The sequence below is a fragment of the Barbatula barbatula genome (genome assembly GCF_947034865.1).
Source record: "Barbatula barbatula genome assembly, chromosome: 6".
Lineage (NCBI taxonomy): Eukaryota > Metazoa > Chordata > Actinopteri > Cypriniformes > Nemacheilidae > Barbatula > Barbatula barbatula.
Window position 1 is genome coordinate 19,321,090 of NC_136765.1, and position 21,763 is coordinate 19,342,852.

Here is a 21,763-nt window from a genome sequence, read left to right on the forward strand (position 1 = left end):
TACCAAGCAACGCCAGTTTAACCTGAGCGTTCATCTAATTATTAATCCACTTTACCATAGTAGGATTCGTAATTTCGCATCCCTCCTCCCCTTGAGCTTCGTGGCACTGTCACGCCAAACCTTTGGCTTGACCACTGGAAATGTTTATTTACACGTCGGTCAAAAAACATTAATTGTAAAGAATACCACTTTAATCTTGTAAACGTTGCAGGGGTGAATGTGAATTCTCATTGCAACGAAACGGTTTCTACGTTTAATATAAAGCATTCCTTTTTACATAACACTGAGTGATTTTGAGGAATATGTATATATATATATACAGTATGAGCTGTGAATTTGTGAATTAAGATGACATTTGTTCTCTAAAGAGGACACACATAGAAAGGAGTGTTTTACACTGCCACCTGGTGTTGTGATTGCGAATAACAACAGAAAATATACTCGGAGGATAAAGCATTTATACTTTTACATGAATTATAATTGAATTTAATAGCTTTTGACATTTTACGAATTTTATTGTTTTATCTGTTAAATAGTGTAAAAATGAAGACTAAAGCATACATTCCCTGAACTCTCCATCACTTCTCTATTTATTCTTCTGGGCCCGGTTGCAAGAAAACAATTCTAATTGTAACAATATTTTTACAAAGGGTTTTCTAGCAACCGGGCCCTGGATGTTTCTGAAGACACAGCCATTAGTCCAGTTCACGCATGTGCTGTATCAATGCAGTTCTGGCCTCTGACATCACCACTGACAACACATGACCTTAGATAAGCAAGTAATAGATTACATCATTTGAGACTTGCATCCATGGTACCATTTGTTTACTCCACAAATGAATCTCAGATGGTCCATTACATTGCAAGATCTGAATGTGGATTTCATTCCCGACAGGCCCTTTACAGAAAATGTGGTCATATATTTCGCCTTTTTAGGTACCAATAGTGATGTACAGTACTTCAGTGAAAGGTTCTATATTTGAGATAAATGTTTTGTTTCTTTTTACAGTTAAACAAAGATTTTGTTTAGACAAACATCTCTTTTGCTATTTCTTTAGATTAACTTGTGACGTCATCATGGCATCATTAAATTTCTTTCACTATGTCAGGGAAAGTAGGATGCTGAGACTGTGAATAGCCTAATCACGACAGGACAGTTCTTCTTCTGTAAGTATCCCGCCATGCATTCAATGTATTGAAAGGGTTTACAGTGATTTGACCTTCTTTATAAGACTTTACTCACAGCTAGTTGTCTTTGTTTGTATCAATGTTGTATTTGTTTGTTCCCATAACAATGGCATTCTTTATAGAGGTGAGTCAACAATGATTTGATATTTTCTGCTACATTTTGGCCGTTTCTTGATTGGTTTGCCTTGCTTTGAGGCATGTTGTCACAAATTAAACAAACCGTTCCTTGTAAATAACGGTGAAAAGCTATTTTGTAGCCAAGCTTTAAGGTAGGCCTATGTGCTGGTACAAAATTTACTATGAAACTCTAAATATGCCTGGAGTAAAATGACTGAAAGCAAGTCCCATTCTCTAAAATATAGGCCTGCTTCTGCATGTATTCACATACGTGCTATGTTCATACGTGTTTTTCGGTATGCTCATCTTAAAAAACGTTTTAATGTTACGCACTATGACAACAAGAGGGTGTAGGGTCACCTGAGTTTTAAAATGACAATCACTTCCCTGTCCATAGGGGTATTTCAGAAGATTCCTAAATCAGTGGTTCTCAGACTTTTCAGATCAAGTACCACCTTTAATTGTTCCAAGTACCACCATAGAAAAATCACATCATTCAAATTAATAGTAGAGAGGTGAATCTTTATCTTTACACCTTGTCCTCCAATTCTAATGCATCATCAATAATACAAATACTTTTTATTTACAAGCTGTTATCCAACTAAATAACATGTTTTTCCATGTCTTTCAAGTTAGTCAGCAGTAATAGTGGACACAAAACACTTCTCTGTAGTGCAAGTAAACAGGGCTCTATAAAAAATGTGTCGGCGATTTATTAACTTTGTGGGGACTTCAAACCTACATCAAAGACAGACAATGTAGAAAGATTTTTTAACACAGACAATACATATTAGCATACTTAAACGTCAAGAGAACAGCGGTATATGACAAACAGAGACTAACACTTTACTGTTTAATTTGCACGCAGCTCATCGGAAGAGTGAGTGAGAGAGAGAGAGAGAGAGAGAGAGAGAGAGAGAGAGAGTGAGAGACGCACATGTCTGTCTGCTCCGTGTTTGAGTTGCCTGTCACGCGCCTGAGTTACATCGACTGTTAATTCATCAATGATAATTGTATTCAAATTGCACATATGCTATATGTATTCGGTATTTATCGATGATGTATTAAACATTTTACATTTAAAACACATCCTTTTTTATTTCCTGTCGTGTACCACCAGGGGTCTCTTCAAGTAACTTTGAGAACCACTGCCCTGAATGACAGATCAAGCAAGCTTTTGTTTTTCTTTGTTGTAATATAAATAATTTACTATAGCATATATAACTGTATACGTTTTTCATGTATATATATAATATTTTTTGTATACAAACTCATTGAGTTTTACATGAGTAGTCTGTTCAACAGTTCACACTACTTCAACAGTTTTAGGATGGGACTGGACTGGTGTTTTTGTTACTGGAGTGATTGTTATAAAACTGAATCTTTACTGAACTTTTCAATAGTTTGCACATGTGGCTCTGTAAAATTGCTGGCAGTATGTAGAGAAGTTCTGGGCTTATTTACAGCAGTCCTGACTCATGCTTCTTTCTTGGCATATTGAGCTGTCAGATGTGTGTGTCACATGCATGATTTACAATGATAGTACATGACTTCAGCCGATTCTGCCCACGACCAGGTACATCAACTCTACAGCTAATTTTAACTAACGTCTTATTCCTCCAAAATATCTACAGCTTTTACATTATTGGCTTTAGGCAGTTTGCATTAATATCTATGTAAATGTAGGTCTATTATTTGACTATTTTGGACTATTTGCTGCTGTTCATATTATACTGTAAGTCATGCGCGGAGTTTGCGGGGGGGCAGGGGGAGCATTGCCCCCCCTGGCGGCTGAAACGGGTAATTGCATTGTTTCAACAAAAAAAATAATTGCATTCTTTAAAAAAAATTATATATTATAAATATCTTAAATAAGGATAAGGAACTGGCTGCGGTTGACGATGGGAGCAGCCAGGTTTTCCTCTCTTGCGATCCTTCACATCGAAAGCGACATTACGGCCAAGCTCTCACCTGAGACCATTATCGACGCATATGCTGGACGCAAAAAACGAAAATTACTGTTGCACTAGTCTGGACAATGTCTAGGTCTGTAAATTTGATTTCTCTGCCAAATAACTGCTTTAAACTCAACACACTGCTTTCAATATGCTGTCTTTTGAGGGATGGGGACGGCGGTCCCACTGATATAAAAATTAAAAGTGGGAGTATTGTGTGACTGTCAGTTGAAAATGTTCCGTCTTGTCACACTTATAAGAGAAAGGCAATTTTGTATCTATGCATACTGTAGCCTCTCACATGGCGTCTTTTTTATTTTTTCCCCTTGTCTCAAAATGTTTTAAATGTTTCATGAAGTACAAAATGCGAAATATAACTTGTTTTTTAATCGCTCTCATTGCCACAATGTGTTTTGAAAAAAGGAAAGAAAAACTTTAAAAACCTTTTCGTTTTGGTTGAAGATAATATTTTAACAAAAGTGGTCCGCATTTTATTGCGTTGATCCTAATTGTGTCCGAAAATGCGATGCAAAGTCAAGTGGCTTACCTGTTTACTAATAGAATGATTGTATTGTTGTACTGTTTTTTCTTCTTCTTTGGGTTAAAAATAAATATATGTGTTTATTTAGCATGTTTGTTGTGTCCATATGTGTTAGTGCTGTGTTCCCCAATTGATAGCCCAGGTCCCAGCTGCTACAATGATTTTTTTTTTGCCCCCCCTGGCTCGAATGTCAAACTCCGCCTATGCTGTAAGTGCATATACTACAGATTTAGAGGTCAACAGTACCACAAACTTAGAAGATAAATGTGTCATGTTTTCTTATGGTTTCCGTTTCAAAGAGTAGCCCTCACCATTGTTATGTGAAACATTTATTATAAAACATTATGCTCTAGAAGAGCAACATATCAAAAGGTTTTTCAATTTTTTCAATAGCAAAAAAATCAGTTTACTTTACAAAAAGTGTTACAAAATCTAAACAAGTTCTGAAAAAACTCTTTACTACAATGCACACAAAAATATTGTTGAGAACTTGATAAAAGAATCTATAATGTGGAAAATCTCAAAAAGGCTTATTTAAACAGTAGTACCATTAAATCATTAATTATGATAAAAATGTCATTAATAAAAGTGAACATGGCTCTAAATCTATGTGCTCTGTACAGTCTAAAATCTTATAAGTCAGAGCTTTCACCCTGCCAGTCATTTCAAGAGAATGGACAATTGACCAGGTGTCCCTCATAAATGGTAGCAGACACGCCCAGTAAGTTCATTGGTGGGTCCGAGGTCTAGTCAGGGTCAAGGGTCAATCTCCATGGGAATGATTGTAAGGATGACGTCTTCGTTACCTCGTCGTACTACCACACGTAAATTTGAGTCTTTTTTTATGGCTGTGCTTACATCCGTTGCCGAGGAGATCTGCTGACCATTGATGGAAATTATGACATCATGTTCCTTAAGTCCAGCACTGCAGAACAGATAGACAAGAGAAGAGCGACAAGAGAGAAAGAGTGTTAAAATAATTATTTATGGTTAAGGACTCTTGATCCTGAGATCATGCCGTTTAGATCACAGAGAAGAAACCTCTCCAGAACAAATTCAATATTGCTTGATTTCCCAGAAATACACCAAGTTAACCTCCAAAACCAACACTGAGGGCCATATGTAACGTATTTGTACAGTTGCTGTCAAACAACATGCTTCATTACACATCAAAACCTTTGACATTACACATTAAAAGCTAAATGCCTCAATAACTCAAAGCATATTATTTTCAAATGATTTTTTAAAATAAATTTAAGTATACATGGTAGAGAATGACATTCACTTAACAGTAGATTTCACAAGTACTTCCTGTTTGTTGGACTGTAACTGTGATATTTAGTGATCATCTGTTATTTAACTGTGAATCATAACCATATAGTGTTACTGTACATGGATAAAGGAAAGCCATCTGAGCGTGTTCATAACATGTCCCAGATTTAAGTAACCTAAAAATATCCTGGATCAGGATGTGGCATTGGACTGGTGGTTGTGGATTCATATCAAAACACAGTTTCATGCTCAAGGAATTTCCTCACATCGACCTGCAATCCCAGCAAAACGTACAGAAACATCTAGAACCTGGTGTTCTTTTCACGTACTGTAAGTGTTTGCTTTTGTTTCTGACAGGCATGTAATAAAGACAAAAAGGCTTCAAAATGTAACTCGGTGGTTATGATGTGGCATAACCACATCCCTGCACTGAATCACATGGCAAAGGGGATTTAATGCATCATCTGAATGTTCTTTTTTGGGCTAACTATGTGCACAATTATTAAACATGTCATACACGGTTTAAAAAATGACAGAGAAAATGATATTTTAATTGGTTGTTAAACACATTGTGTTAAGTAGGGTTTTGTGTGCGTGTGAAAAGGGAAGGACGGGGGGGGGGTGTGTGGATGTGTGTTGGTTGGGCTGATGTAAATGTAAACATTTGGAGGTAGAGGGAGCCCAAGATAATATTCCTCTAAGTATGACGAGAGCATGTGCACATGGCCAGTAAAAACAGACTGGAAAAAGAGTTGACCTGCACTTTTGACCTCATTGGCATTATGGGATGTAAAGTTTATGGGACTTACGCTGCAGCTGGGGTTTTAGAGATGACCTCGATGACATAGGCTCCTGACGTGATGTCAGGAAAGTCTCGCAGTCGACCTCTCAGCTCTTTGGACAATCTGTGAGCAGAAATTAATAGAAACTTTAGCCATTAAAGAAAAAGAGCAGTCCTTACACTGGTGCTCTTACATTACTTAATCAGGGTGTTTGTCCCAACAGATTTGATTATGATTAATTTTAATTCAAATATTTATTAAAGAAGGCATTTGTCTACTCACGCAGGAGTGAGGGTCATCATACGAACACCAATGTATCTTTTCTTCATTGCTCCACGACATGTTAGAAGAACACAATATAAACACAACAAAAACGGATAATCCAGTATTTAATATAGCTATTTTTTGTTTCTTTGTTGTACCTCTAGCCTGTCGGTCATATGACTCAGCAAGAAACTGGCGTATCTTGTCTGATGGGATAGCGAAAGATATTCCTGCAGTGACTTTTAATGTGTTGATTCCAATCACCTCCCCATCCTAAAGAAAAAAGGACGATCATAGTGTACTTGTGTTTGACTAGTGATTATAGGGCAGGTCAAACAACCAGTGCCAATCGACAGAAGCTGTGAATTTAAATCTGTTTTCAAATATCTTTAGTGAATTTGGAATAAGTTGCTTAGTGTTTGGTTAATTTAAAATGCTAAAATATATTTTCATACATATATAGCAGGTGCACTGTCTTTGACAAATCGGCAGTTTTTAATGGAAAGGTAGCAATAGCTACTTGAAGTAACAACTACACATAGCACATAGTTTTACAGTGCACAATCCATTGTATTAGTAAATAAACAGTAAAAAGATTCACTGTCAGCACTCGGATCAGATATTTTACACAAGATAATTAAGTAAGATTAATGGCTGAGTTCCACCATGACAATTGATAGTATTTTCCAGCGTAGGATTACTGTAACACCAGACACATGAATGCTAAGAAAATGGACCATCATCAGCACGAATGTGTTTACTGTAATATGCATCTTCTAAGGAATTCAATGTAAGACTTTTGAAATAAGGAAATGCTTACCAGATTGACCAACGGCCCCCCAGAATTACCATACTGTAAAAGAAACACATATTAAGTAGTAAGACATGTTTGCGTTTTATTGCTTAGTTTATGGTTTTAAATTTGAAAGCAACCAACAAATGAACAGACTCAAGTTTGTTAATTTGCTGCAGTATAATTAATAACAGGACTTTGGATTTGCAGTAATAATTCACATACATTAATGATGGCATCGGTCTGAATGTAATCCATATCAGAATTTCGCAGGCCCAACTCTTTTCCTCCTCTCTGCGTGGTGCTCACGATGCCCGTGGTAACTGTGTTCTGAAGGGAAAATGGGCTGCCTATGGCAACCACAAATTCTCCTGGTCTGAGGTCAGCCGATCGCCCAAGTAAAAGTACAGGAAGCTTACCCTGCCGGAGAGAGAAAACATTTTCTTGTTACATTGGGAATGTAGTTTTTATTTAATTACTCATCCATAGGACAAAAATATCTTAAGGGTGTGTCTTAAGGGTTGGAAAGTTTATAAAAGAACTATATAACAGAACTAACGATAGTGGCTTCCCAACACAGATGTTTTTGACATTTTAGAAACTTTATAACACTGCAATGTCAGTGCGTGTGATAAATGGTGAAACAGTGGCGTTCCATAACTCTACCCTCCAATTTCCTGCACCCAGAACTGCCATTCAGACAGCTAGCACCTCGCTTCCGCTATCAAGTGTCTGCTAAATAGGACTTTGGATTTTAAATTGAGATCACTGAAACCCTATCGCCAACCTTTATGACATCACGGAAAAACAGACGGATCAAATCGAATGCTGTTGACTCTCAACACAAGGGCTTGATTAGCACCAACGTCATCAAAACAGAATATGTGCGTTTAGCCACTGCACTGGGGTCTGTTTTGTTTACAGACAGTATAAATAGAGCCACAGAGTAAACAGGGAAGACCGGGAGCTTGAGATACACACCGGACACAATAACATTCAGCTTTCAGGCATATAAGGGCTTGGTATAATAGGGATTTTATTTCAAAGTTGCTCAGTAGCCTGAGCTCTAGCTATTCCAATGTCAGCTAAAATGCTTACAAGGCTAATATGAAATATACAACTTTTTTCAGTTTTTTCTACTCTAAAAATCTTTATTTTAAGTTTAGAGGAGTTATCATTTTGCATTACCAGTGATGTGCAGAACATTTTCCATGTCATGTTTATGTCAATGAGGTAAACAAAATGGCTGCCTTCAAGACATGTCACTGCACGGTTTCTACTCAGCAAGCATGGAGAGGCAGGAAACCGAACATTCAGAGATGTAACTAATCTTAAGCTTTCATCACAAGGTGAACTCCCTGCGAACTCAACCTGCATGCGCTACCGAGGGTTTAAAAATAGAACAGGATAAAGATGACTGACGACGATGATTGCTAATAAACAAGACGAAAAAACGATCACTCCCCTCCTCCATGTTTTCTCTTGTTCCACTAAAAAGGTCTCAGACAGAGAAAGTGTACATACTTCTTATAAAAATGATAAACATACAGAGACGGGGGGAGGATGGGGTTAAAGCAAATTCCAAATAACCAATAACTAAAAATTTTTGTTATGTGAAATTTAAATGAACACAGTGTTGGATGCAAGTTTGACCAATTTCTGTGAGACTGTTGGTCGTAGTTCTATTCAGATAAAAGTTTTAAATTCATAAGATATCTTCGTACATCTGTTTTATTCACAATTATAGGTGAATCACATTGTTGAGCGAACTGGTTCATTAAAAAGGAAGCAGATCAAAATAAAAAATGGCACAAAAAATGTCTTGATAAAAGATGGCACAAATCCCAGCTGCCAAATATATCTGGCTCAATACATGCTGGAATCAAAATCAGCTACCGATGTCGCTGGTGGGAACATCAGTTCTTATTACCATTTCAAAAGAATGAGATCATTCTTTAGGCATAAAGGTCACTTCAGAATTTACACCACGTGTTAGCCACATCAAAGCTAAGTCAGCCATTTTGTGTCAATGTGGCATTTTGGTCAACAATGTTGAAACTGTGTGAAATTATAGTTTCTACATGGAAAAACCACCATGGGAGCTCTTCTTCATTCCCCGCTCTTTCTCCTCACCACAAGATGACTCAGTGTTCGTGTCCAAACTTAAAATATAGGCTATCACCAGTGTATTAGGACTGTAACTATACAGCAGGGCATCAAAAACTGATTTTGTAATCTGCAGCATTTTGTAATTCAGACATAATTCACAAATATTCATGTTTAGTACTGGTGTTTAGTTGGTTGAGCAGTGATTGTGGTGATGCCACCTGATGGGTGCCATAAATACATCATGCTGTTGTTTTCAAAAGTTTGAGAGATTAACGAAACAATGCATACCAGCTCTGCGTTGTGAGACTTGAGGTCAACAGTCCCTAATAAACCAGCAGAAACACCTGCATCCATCTGGCTTATTAAAAACAGAACTGAGTTCGCCAGGTGCCTTTGTTAACAATATTCAATCTGGAAAAAGCGTCAACATGGGACATAAACAGCAACGCCCTAAACTGATGCCAATAAAATAACTTCAGAAAAATCTACAGAGATGATATAGGCTTTGTAAGGCCGATATGGATCTGATAATAAAGATACACAAGGTGACCCAAACAACATTTTATCTATGTTTAGCTGAGATGATCATCCCGCTTACTGTTAAGTCCAACATTCCACATTGTTGTTACTATACGCATACCAACCAGACTCAGATTGAGAGACAATGAACAAAACAAAGCGCCAATGAAAACACACCACTCCATTCTTTGCAAGGATGCCTCTCGAACCTCTGCACAATGACAAAAAGAAATTAGCCAGTCAGATTAGTTGTGATGTATTTGACTTTGGTTTCTGATGATTTTAGCTTTATGTTGAGTAAATTCTAACCAACAGTTCTTACACACGAAGAAGACATTTCCAGCCGACGTCTTTAAAATCCATTCCAGTAACTGCACTTTAACAAGGACCCATGCAGGTGCAAAATAGATAACGCAGTGAAGGGAAGGTTTAAGTTATTATTAGCATGTCATGTAGATACAGAGTTTCCAGAGACGTATTGCCCTTCACACGCAATAGGAAAAATACAGTCTGCATTTAGTCACAATCCGAAGAAAAGTAGGAAATTTCTTCAAGAGGATCCACAAATAGGCTACATCATTACCCTCTGCATTTATCCATGAATTTGGAATTAGGTGTCTAGGATTTAAAGTAACCGAGCTCTATCATCACTGAGCCTCTAAGTATGCATCACATACTGTGCCTATAATTACCGCGTCGAGAGCATCAGTTTAATTACCAAAACTCTCATTTGTGGCGGTTGTGTTGGATGTGGCTGTGTGTGGGACACCAAAGGGAATATTGCTTAGAGATTTATTTTAAAACGTAGGCGACTTAATTGCATCCTCAATTGAGTTTCGACTCAAATGTGTTTTAAGTATGAACTTTATTCCTTTTAAAATGTCTCAGACACAAATGTATGAGACAACTGCTGACAGAGTAAAAAAAAAGAGCATTAAAATGACTGCGGATGATCGGAATAATCTGGTGTTGGAAACATCAGAAATATCAGGCTCATGTTGACATCTCTAATTTTGGATTGCAGATGTTGGCAAACATGAGCACCGTTTGTGTTGTGTTGTTATTGAAACCCCCTACTGAAACTAGAGCAGACACACAAGATTAGCAGGAGACAAGAAACTTGAAGGAAACTTATGTGAAAGTCTCCTCTACTCTCCATTTCATCCCTTGGTCTAGGAGAAATAATCGAGATCTTGACTAAAACAGTTTTTTCTTCCCATGTCAACCATTCTGTGTATAGTCAGTCAACACAATAGACCACGCTGGAATTATCAGCCTGGGACCAGACGTGATATTGTACACCGCCAACCTAGAATGAGTTGAGACTTGTATTCCTTAGTGTGTTTGGGGGAGGGGGGATTTAGGGGTTTTCAATGACATACCGTCCCACATGGCACAGGGGCATGAGAACCAGCTAGGGCTGTCGAACACAAAAATGATAAACAACATATCATGAAAAGTAGACCATACAAGTTGTGTATGGCATTCCTAAATCTTTGTTGTAAATAAATGATTAGTTTGAGTCACAACTTTTCAATGAATTCAGATAATAAAACTTAAATTATTGATGACTCAGACTCATGTGATCTGAGTGATTTGCTCTACTCTACTTAGCTCTTGTTCGTAAAAGAAGACACAGGAGATTTAGAAATGAGATGACTAAACGTGTGATGAGCTGAGACCTGAAAGTGATTCACTTTCCTGGTGGGTTAAGTCATCTCTGCAATTAAATGAACTTCTCATCATTCCTGTTTCCCAATTCAGAGTCTTGGATCGAGGTTGGACCCTCAAAACTCAACATCCGTACACTTTTGCCTTGAATGTGGGAGAATTTGCTCCTGTACACACATATACGCATATGGATAATTTTTTCTGCTAACCACATTTCCTCTCTCGCTGCGTGAGGGAAAACGCTTTCCCTCTTCCTGCTTCTGAAGTCTGGGCTTCTGCCGACAGACTATTGCTTTCTCAAGAGGCATTCAGACACCAATAAAAGGAGAAAGAAGCAAGAAAGCGTGAAGGACAAAATATTGTGAGGAAATTGAAAATAAAGAGTAATCTGCCCTGCTCCTCAGTTTCCCACCATGTGCTGTCGATTTTCTGCATGAGAGAAACTATATTGTGTGATATAGGCTAATTATACATTTACTCATAGCATGAAGGTTTATTTGTGCATGAGAGTGGTCATCCATTTAACATGTCCACAAATTTGGCAAATCTTTTATTTTATTTCAAAATGAAGACTTACATTTTCCATTTTAGTGGGTTGAAGTTATGTGTGTGCTTGTTTTGGATTGTTTGAAAGCACTGACCTACTTCAAACTGCTCAACATGTGACACAAAAGGGGAAGAAATTGCCGTAATTGCTTACAGGGATGCAGGCACACACAAGTCTCTCTCTCTCTCTCTCTCTCTCTCTCTCTCTCTCTCTCTTACAGAGACACACTTTCCTCAGGTACTCTGTGGTGCCTGATCTATCCCAGAACTTCAACACCAACTCACTTCTGCCAGTCAAGCCAATGGATCTCTTTCTCTCCCTGTCTTATTTCTGGTCTACGTAAAGATTTTAACTTGTTTCAGTTACTCACTTAATCTGTTACTCTCTCCTCACATACACACATGATGTCATTCAGAAACACTCGCTCAAACTGGGGCAAACTCTTTAGCAGCTGGGCATTGAAGAGCCCACCGATTCAATGCTACAAGGCAGAAGTGTATCATACAGCTGACCGAGATGTGTACGAAATATCTCAGAGCACTGCATTGACGGCAATCTGTTTGGGCTGCATAGATCAGGATAAGACTAAAAGAATCTGATCCTGGAGCAGTATGCATTCTTTAGGAACACTGAACCAGATTAAACATGCAGTCTGTCCTTACGTGTGCTTTAGTACAGTACATTTCTCTGGAGAATGTATGTTTAAGAGCCTACGTGATTGTGAAATACACCAGCCAAACACGTTGCCTGGTGTCTATCAGCTTTGGCATACGGTCTAACAGTCTGCACAGTGCTATGTGATTCAGACCCAATTGAGTGTGTGGGGTTTGTGGGTAATTTCTACTTAGAAACCATATAAGGTTTGCATTAGTCATTCTGTGTTTAGGGTCAGTAATGTTCCTATTTTGGTTGCACATGAAAATTCTCCTTTCCAAATAACGTGTTATCAAAATATTACAGCGCTAGGTGACTGTTGTAATTGCAAATATCTGTGCCAAGTTTAAAACCTTGTAACTTTTAGCTTGGCCAGATCTATTTCTTGTGTTGATGAAACACTCTCTTTATGTTTGGATTTTTATGATGTTGCTCAGATTGCAACTACGTCCCTTAACAGAGCCTGCCATATCTGGTTGGTCACAGTTCACATTTTGACTTGAATCATGAAGTTTAAACAATCATTGTATATTGATAAAACCAGTGTTTCTATTTAAAAAGATGAGCGAGGCAGCATTCTTCGTAAAATACATTTTACTGTTCAATCTGTACACCTAAATCCACAAACAATGCAGATGATTGGTTTGTGCTAGGCTAGAAATGTTAAGTGCCTGAGGTGAAAATAATGGTCATCACAAGTTTTGCAAGCAGTTTTTTGGAGCTTTACTTCAGTCTATTTGTTCCTGTGTGAATGCTTTGAAGTGCTGGTTCTTACGCTAAAGTGTGAACACACTTTTTACCCTTCTGTTCCCCTCCATGTAGTCAACCTACAAGTTTTGGAAGGCATATATCCTTCTGTATATAAACTTAAATCCCCCTGTCAGGCCAGTGAGAAGCCAAGATTTGTACTAGAGGGATAAATAATGTCAGTGATGTGTGTTGAAATGATTCACACAGAAATGAAAATTCTGTTCATTACAAAGTCATTTTAAACCTGTAAACCTGGCACTGGTGCTGACAGTCTATCGTCTTTTTTGATTATCGTCTCTTATTTTCATTGAGGAAAAAGTTATATATGTAGTTTGAGTAAATAACAACATCCTTTTTATTTTGAGAAAAATTTTCGTTCGACGTTCGACTTACGGGTGGATCAATCTTTATGAGGGCAATGTCTGCCTTTTCATCAACATCTTTGATCTTTGCATCATACGAGACTCCATTTTTAAGTTCCACCTTCACCCTGTTTTTATTGGCTACCACGTGGGCATTGGTCACGATGAGGCCGTCTTCAGACACCACAAAGCCTGACCCACTCGCCACCGCCATCTCTCTCTTAGAATAAACCATCCTAAGCAAAAAATTGGAAAAAGTTTGTGAGAAAACATATGAGAAAAACTGAGCATTGTAAGGCTCTGAATTTTACACAAAGCAATGTTTCACACTTGTCAAAACCTTACTTGCGATAAAGTTCAATATGAACCACAGCAGGGCCGATCTTCTCCACTACATCCGCAATGAAATTGTACTTGTACCTCAGGCTGTCGGGGTTATCACGGACGGCTTGAATAAAAGACAGATGAAATGTGAATTTACAGTAGATGTGGAAAAACTGTAAAGGAACATGTCGAATGACATCACCTAACCAAAACGGGAGTATGAGACCAGTCATTAACTATAAAAAGATAAGCGGTTGACATTTTTACGTAATATATATGGACTTCTGTAGCTTATATAAGTCATCCACACACACAGGCACGCGACTAGCCAGATCTGAGAAGTCCCTTTGGAGGATGTGTCTGGAAATGTTGAACATCGTGCTCTGTAATTTCACCATGAAGGGAAAAGACACGACAGATATGTTTTCCCTTTAAACCAAAGACGTTTATGATCAACACTCAAAAGCTCATAATAAACATTCCCCTTTAAAAACTAAAGTGAGTGAAAATTGCTCTTTTAATTTTCTGTACTTTCTAACTGTCACCCTGAGGGTCAGATGGCTGGGTATGCAACGCAGACACAAGATAGTGAGCATTGAAAGCGAATCAGTTAAGTCGCTGGAGTGATGTGGGAACCCTATTAATTATGTATGATCACAGGGACCTGAAGAAGACCTGGCAGCTGAAAGCATGTATGTTTAAGACATGAGAAGTCTTTGTGGCAAGTTGGGTTTGTGCTAAAATGTTAAAATGAAAGTGAACTGGGTTGTATAGTTATGTTGTCTTCTTAAATGTAATCTTAAATGAAATTATAGTCATATCCAGCATGGCGCTGAAGTTCGTACCGACCGGAGATGTCCAATCTAATTATAGTTTTTAGCACACTCTGTCTTCACGGGTTTGCGGAAAGAAAATGTTCCGGATCATCTTTTTAAATCCATTTAACAACTAAACTTCTAGCTTCCTGGTGTGAAGTAGCCTCAAAGTATATGTTCTACTTTGGATTTGACAACAAAATCTGTATGACTTGCTTGTACTTTGTTTACATACACAAGTACAATTTATAATAAATTCATATTTTCATATAATCCTGGACTGAGATGAAGGTAAATATGCTTGAATCGCTATAAATTCCCCTATTAGACTAGGTCAGAAACTCAAATGAGATAATCATTCAAACAAAATAGAGTTCAATAGACAGAATCGGGGCAGTGGTGGGGTGCTGGAACCATTTTTATGGGAGTGAGTTACGCAGTTGTTTATATACTTTTGTGATTGACAGGGCAGGGTAAAAACGCTCCAGCTGGACATGGAAGATAGCCATTTGTGGAACAGAAACAAGCAGAAACTGGTTGTTGAGGTCCATTGCAGTATCGCTGTTGGGTAAGCAGCATAAAAAAAACGTATTTCCAAAAAAATGTCCAATCATAAATATGAAGCAGTACACACATTTTAATACTATACTGTTGCAGTTCAATTGTCAAGAATTGACTCCTACATGTTCTTAACTTCTGAAATCAAGTTTTTACCAAATTTGTAAGATTAGCTCAAATAGACTGACATGAGACAATCAGACCAAATCCATAACCTGTGTATTTGTGTGTATTTCGGCCTCACTACCACTAAAGCTTTTCACGATCACTAAACGATTTAACCCTTGCTACCATTGATTTATTTATAGGTTTATACCCCATTACCTTACAGCTTACAGCGCTGCGAAACAGTCAAAATGAATCACATTGACAACTAACCTAAATCATTCTTCACCGTTTTAACTACATGGCTTTATACCTGCACTTGCTGACTTAGCACATTCCACATTGCACAAGATTAAAACAATCTGACCAAAATTTAAGTTTACCAAACCGACAGGAAAATTAAAACAAGTTTCCATAATATCCAGTGTGGTGAGACTGACCAGCTTCAGGCAAACAATAAAAACGGTGTAATGTTCATTGTGTTATACACAAATTTGTCTGAGGCCTTAACGTGGTGTTTGTGACGCCTCTAATATGTGTTTGACTTCAGGCAGCACCTATAGAGGTGGGCAGAGGGCTAATAATGAACCCTTACTGTGGGAAAGTCCAACTATTTTACTCTAAAAGAGAACAGACCAAAGGAGAAAGGTTGGGGGATGCGTTTTCCTAGTTTGCAAAGTTATAAGGGAGTGATGATGCTCTGAACTCCAGGGCAGTAAGAAACAGACATAAATATAATCATTTTCATGTGTGTTTCATGGTTTAGTCATCATTCAGTCATTCTCTAAATCACATGCCTGTCTATTCTGGTTCTTTTTGACAAGTTAATTTCTAGACTAGGGTCTAAGTGTAGACCTGTGTGTGTGTGCAGGATTAACTTTCCATTAAAAGGACAAACATAATTTAAATGTCCTCTCAATTGTTGATCATGAAAACAAACAAAACAAACACTTAAAGTAGTCACAATTTAAAAGAATAAAAAATAAGCCAAATTGAGTTCTGGTAAAAAGGGCACAACCACTCAGTTGCATTCATAAATAAATACGTCTTTCATAACATGCTAATCATGCAGCACTAAACAAAGGCTTTATTCTACACAAACAAAGCACACAGACAAACACGAAGAACAAAACATTTAAACAACAAACTCTAGTGGAACCATGAAACGATGACATATTTTCCTATCCGTTTCAACCCATATCTCCACAAGCTCAGTCATTAAGAAGAGTTGGAGAGAGAAGGAGAGAGAGAGAGAGAGAGGAAAGATCTGTGAAAGGTCTGAGAACTACTTTCAGAACAGGATCTGAGAGTAATTCTGGATTAAGCAGCAGGATTTGAGAGACAGTCAAAGATTCACAGGCATGGATGAACACAGACTGATGCAAAGGGAGATAAAATGAAAATAATGGGAACCGCCAGCAGGAATAATGAAAATGACAAAGCAGACAGTATAAATGTGTTACATTTAGATTAAGAGAGAGAGATAGAGAGAAGTTGAAGAGCTACAGAACTTGTAGAGACGGGCTCTAAGCACTCATAAAAATAAAACACAAACACGTACAACATATAAAACGGATAAAAACACAGAAAATGTACACAAACACACACACAACTGAGTCAAAGAAAACTCACATTTGGGTTACCAGCAGAAGAAAACAATAAAAAGTACACAAACTGCCTGAAGATGCTTAATTAAAACCATGTAAAAGAAAACAAGACAACATTAGTGCAAATGTAAACACACACATACACACTGCCCGCTCTTTCCAACTCAGGGCCTGTATAAAAGTTTCTGGATTACAGCGGATCCCAAAGCTCCAATATTTATAAAGCTAATATACAAACACACTCACAACATGCTCTCTTCACTTCTCACACACTTGTAGACAGAAAAATTACACAACACAACTGCGGATCTCTGTGGATACATGCCTTCATAGTATTTGCATGTGCGTTCAGGCGACTTCAAGTGTGGCAATAATTTGGCTCTAGTTTGAGTCACACATTTTATCAGATGGAGGTCAGCTTTTATGATGGAAATGAAATGTGATAAACTTTGTATCATTGTGTTTTTCATGTAACATATATATGCTGACCAAGTGTAGCCGTATTTTAACAACCAACTCGGCTTATTGATAAGTTTTAACAGACCATTATTTTTAAGTGGTTTAAGTTTCTGATAAAAGAATATTGGTTAAGAGTTTCCAAAAAAGTCAAGCAAAAATTTAAACGAAAAACACACTAAATCAAGTAGATGACGTAAAAATAAGACAATAAGGCAATCCTATCATAAAGCTGTATCAATTGTTATATAAACTCTATGCACCCTGAGGTTTGGAAAAGAAGTCTGGATCTTTTTTCTTGATGTTTAGTGACTGCTTCAATTAGTGCATACTGCTTCTCTAAAGAGAAGTGTGGCTTGATGAAGTAATATGTGACAAATTTTTAATTTGTTAAAAAAGCACGGCAAGGCAAAAGAAAGAACCCACCTATGAGCAAACCAACGTGCGAGACCCGCTAACCATCAAGGTTCTCTGTGCTGCGTCAAGATGGGCTACGCGGTGCTGCAGCTTGTAACTCTTGCGATAGTGAAGTTTAGGTGTGTCTGTATTTCAGTGATGGATGCTATATAAACGGTGGATATAACACTGGATTTGAAGATCGTCTGAAACTGCTAGACGGCGCGGTCCCAGTGCTAAAAGATGCCGGACATGAACTGCACGCGGTAAGTGAAGTCATACGTCTGTGTTTTGTTTGTCATTGCATAATGAACAAAACACAAAGGGATTAATGTGATGATGTGTTGCTTGCTCGTGGTGTAGTTCCATCCCACTTTCCCCACTAGTCCCACCTTCAGCAACTCGTGTTTTTCCGGAAATAATAATACAGCTGTATCTCTCTTTTATAAATGTGTATGCAATACTACTGTATATGCACACAAGATTAATATGAGTTTGGCAGAAACTGCCTGTGATATGCGATCTTTAAGCCATAACACTGTGGCATAGCTGCAGTTAGTTAGAGCAGACATGCAATCTTAACTTGGCTATATCAAGGCACCTTTAAAGCAAAAATGTCCATCCCTAAAAACAATAACACTCCTTCTGGCTCTTACACACATGTACACACAGGTATAAACTGTGAACACAATGGTGAACTGAACAGCCTCTGAGCTGAAGGTGTGAGTCTGGAAAGCTTTTATATTGACTCACTCCTCTATTCTCCTCCTCGGGCAAGCAGTGTGCAGCCCATTTCCCTCAATCACAACAATCACCAAACCCAAACCAGACCAAGGTTAAACGAGGGGAAAAGCCTTGCAGGAGAGCGGCTGTATGAGTTTCTCTCTGCTTCGGATTGTTCTGACAGTCAAAATCGTTTTCCTACCAAATGCATAAGACTCAGAATTGGACCTAAATCTGCGGCCAGCTGAGGAAAAGTGTGCTGAGATGCAGGCAGGACTTAAGATCCAGATGCAAATTACATCACGAGTTCTGCACGAAAGTCTGTTTTCTTTAGGTGAGGCCAGGATTTGGAACCCGCGGACCTCTTGCAGCTTGGCACATTGCTTATATACAGTTTTATTAGGCCAATATGCAAAGACTAGACAGATTTATCAACAGTTATGCCTAACATATCCTCACTCTTAAGAGGCTTTGGAGTGCTGAAACTCATATTCACATTTACATTTAGCAGATGCTTTTATCCAAAGCGAGTTACAAAGTAGGGGAAAACAATAGAAGCAATTTGTGCAACAAAAGAACAACAACAATGCATAGGTGCAGTAAAACTGGTCTCAGTTAGCTAACACAGTATACGAAGCAAGGGGGGGGGATAGGAAGAAGTAGAAGACTATAGGGTTCAGATGTTGAAGGAAGAGATGTGCTTTTAGCCACTTCTAAAAGACCACTACAGAATCTGCTGATTTTGTGGCACGAGGGAGATCCCTCCAGTGTTGTGGAACACATCCAGAGAAAGTACGTGAGAGTGATTATCTTATTCACAGACAAATCACTCAACGGCTGTGTTTATAATGTTGTGTTTGCATGGCAATATTTGCGTATAAGCATGTCCAAGATCATTGCTGTCTATATGAGGATCAAATCTGCTATCAGGACCAATAATATTAACTAACCTTTAAAGGTTCCACAGTATGTCAAAACTATGACACATCAAGGGTCTTTCACTGAGAACAACGAAGACACGCAAGAGGGGTAGATAAAAAGTACATACACTTTTATTACACACGCATGCACAGAAGATATCAAATTCATCCGTGAAGGAACCAGATCAATTTCCAATGAGCTCCTCTGTTGTCTCACACCAAAATGCATGTGAAGTGGTTAATTTTGGGAAAGTAAAACAGTATATTTTAAGGGCACACATCTGTCTGTCAGTCAGTCAGTCACTCTGTCTGTCTGTCTGTCTGTCATCATACGTACTTATTTAAAATATGTGACTCAGTGCGTAAAGCGTAACGTGCGCAAGGCAAAATGTGATAATGAACAGAGGTAAAGTGTGACCATGTTTGCATGTTTATTTCTGGTGAAGTACTCACCTGTCCCACACGCTCCCCGCTGTATGAAAAGCACCGGCGGCTGCTGCAGGCTCTGCGCCCGGTGACTGACCCGCTTCAGCTCGCAGATGTTATCATACGACACCCCATCGCTGCCACAAACCGGATCGCTGCTCTTGCACACACACACACCGGTTTTCCCTCTCCTCCTGACGGTGGTGGAGTACCCCACACCTCCGGTTACCGAACACTTCAAACCTTCTCCACACACTGGGTCACCCAGTTTACCCACCCCGCCGCAAGCGTCTCCCTCTCCGGACGCGCACACGAAGCAGCAGTTACAATGATCCATCACCTGCCCCGTCGGACAGTCCTTTGGCATCGACGGGCACATGGACTTATCACAGACACTCGGACAGCCGCCGACTACATAACGTTTACTTTCAGCTTGCAACGATGTTACAAAGACGCAGATGCAAAACAAAGTCAACAAAATCATAGTGAAGCAAGTTCGGATGAATAAGGAATGCAAATGTAGAAGATGTGGAAAAGAATAGAATTATGCGAGATAAATCACGAAGAAGAGCAACAGAGCCGCGTCCGAGCAAGAATAAACTTTGGACCGAGCGCTGTATATTGGTGAGCCGCGGGGGCGAGCACAATGCGCGTGTCTGCTTTTCTGCTGGCGCTGCGTTTATAAAGGCGCGTTGGATTCCGCTAGGTCCCGCACACTTCCACAACAAGCGATGCGATTGGTCTAAATGTGGGCAATACTTCAAACTTAAGCGAAAAACAATGTAGCTGTGGTAATCCTTTACAATAATGCCGTAGCCCTAGTTGTTAAAATTAGGAAATGCATTTGTTAGCATGAACTAACAACAAGCATTATAGTATTGGTGCATTTAAATCCTCGTTATGTTAGTTATGCCAGTTCTGTTCATTTAAGTTAACTGGGCATTAACTAATACAAACAATGACATTTATTATTATGTATAATTGCACGTATATAGTGTTTATGTTTTTTTGACAGGACAATATATGATGCCCTTCAAGCAGTGACATGTAAAGAATCAATTTCCTTGTTCATTTTGAATGTCATAAATTAACCATGTGGAGGGCTTTAAGTAAACAGTGTACTGTAAAAAAGTTAAAATGGCTTTAAAGTTAACTATAGATTATATTTGACAGGATCCCATAAAATAGTTTTGTTGTATGTCTGTAAGATCCAACCATTCTAGACTCGTCAAATGATTTCTCGACTCGAATTATATACAGTATGTATAAACAGAAAATAACAAAGAAACGTATCCCTCCACAATCCCCCCACACATACACAAGTGTTCTTGTGAATTTAGGAAAAAAAGACCGAATTCTCTAGATGCCAAATTAAATGAACCCTTAAATAAAATTGGATCTGTTTACTGTTGTGCTGAGATTCAATTTCTGCTGTTCTGTAACTTTCTCCTGATTTACAGGCACTTAAATGAACCCCGATGAACATTTCTGTGGAAAACACGGACTGGACCATTTACAGGTGGGAGAGAGTCCAATAAGCATTTTATAGGCCAGTTACGTGTCACGCAGCGCTCATTCGCACACAAACGAGAGATTTGAGATGCTAGTGGTAGATCTCATGGAAATGTATATTTGTGGAGGCCTGCAATGATGTCGTGTTTGTTTGTAAAATGTAAAAGTAAAATAAATTGGAAAAAACGGACTTCAAAAAAACCCAGTCCATTTAGGCATCTTTACGAGGGGCTTGCCCATGAAAACGTCCCTGGCCTGAGGACTGTAAGGCTGGGCTGTTTTTGTGGTTAAGTGAAGCTGAGAAACTCTAATTGGGTGATTTTACTGTTTCTCTTGTGGACAAAGACTTAGTTGAACAGTTCTGTAAAATGTCAACTTTAAGTCTATTCAAACCAAT

At 38.5% G+C, this 21,763-nt stretch overlaps 1 protein-coding gene across 1 annotated transcript; it reads right to left on the minus strand.

The window, feature by feature from the left end:
* Positions 1–4,112: 4,112 nt before the first annotated feature.
* On the minus strand, positions 4,113–20,512 carry htra1a (HtrA serine peptidase 1a). The gene is made up of 9 exons (XM_079459477.1): positions 19,882–20,512; positions 13,870–13,972; positions 13,556–13,760; positions 7,138–7,332; positions 6,940–6,972; positions 6,278–6,392; positions 6,138–6,186; positions 5,883–5,978; positions 4,113–4,726 (listed from the first exon to the last, which is right to left on the minus strand). Exons 1-9 carry the CDS (start codon positions 20,336–20,338, stop codon positions 4,558–4,560), a joined length of 1,422 nt encoding a protein of 473 aa, XP_079315603.1. The 5' UTR covers positions 20,339–20,512; the 3' UTR covers positions 4,113–4,557.
* Positions 20,513–21,763: the final 1,251 nt, after the last annotated feature.

What these genes read in the sequence shown, in the direction of transcription:
- htra1a (XM_079459477.1), bottom strand. Translation starts at nt 20,338, where the DNA reads ATGATTTTGTTGACTTTGTTTTGCATCTGCGTCTTTGTAACATCGTTG. An exon ending in CATATTGAACTTTATCGCAA is followed by an intron (nt 13,761 to 13,869) that starts GTAAGGTTTTGA and finishes TTTTTTGCTTAG; the next exon opens with GATGGTTTATTCTAAGAGAG. An exon ending in TCTAAAACCCCAGCTGCAGC is followed by an intron (nt 4,727 to 5,882) that starts GTAAGTCCCATA and finishes TCTGTTCTGCAG; the next exon opens with TGCTGGACTTAAGGAACATG.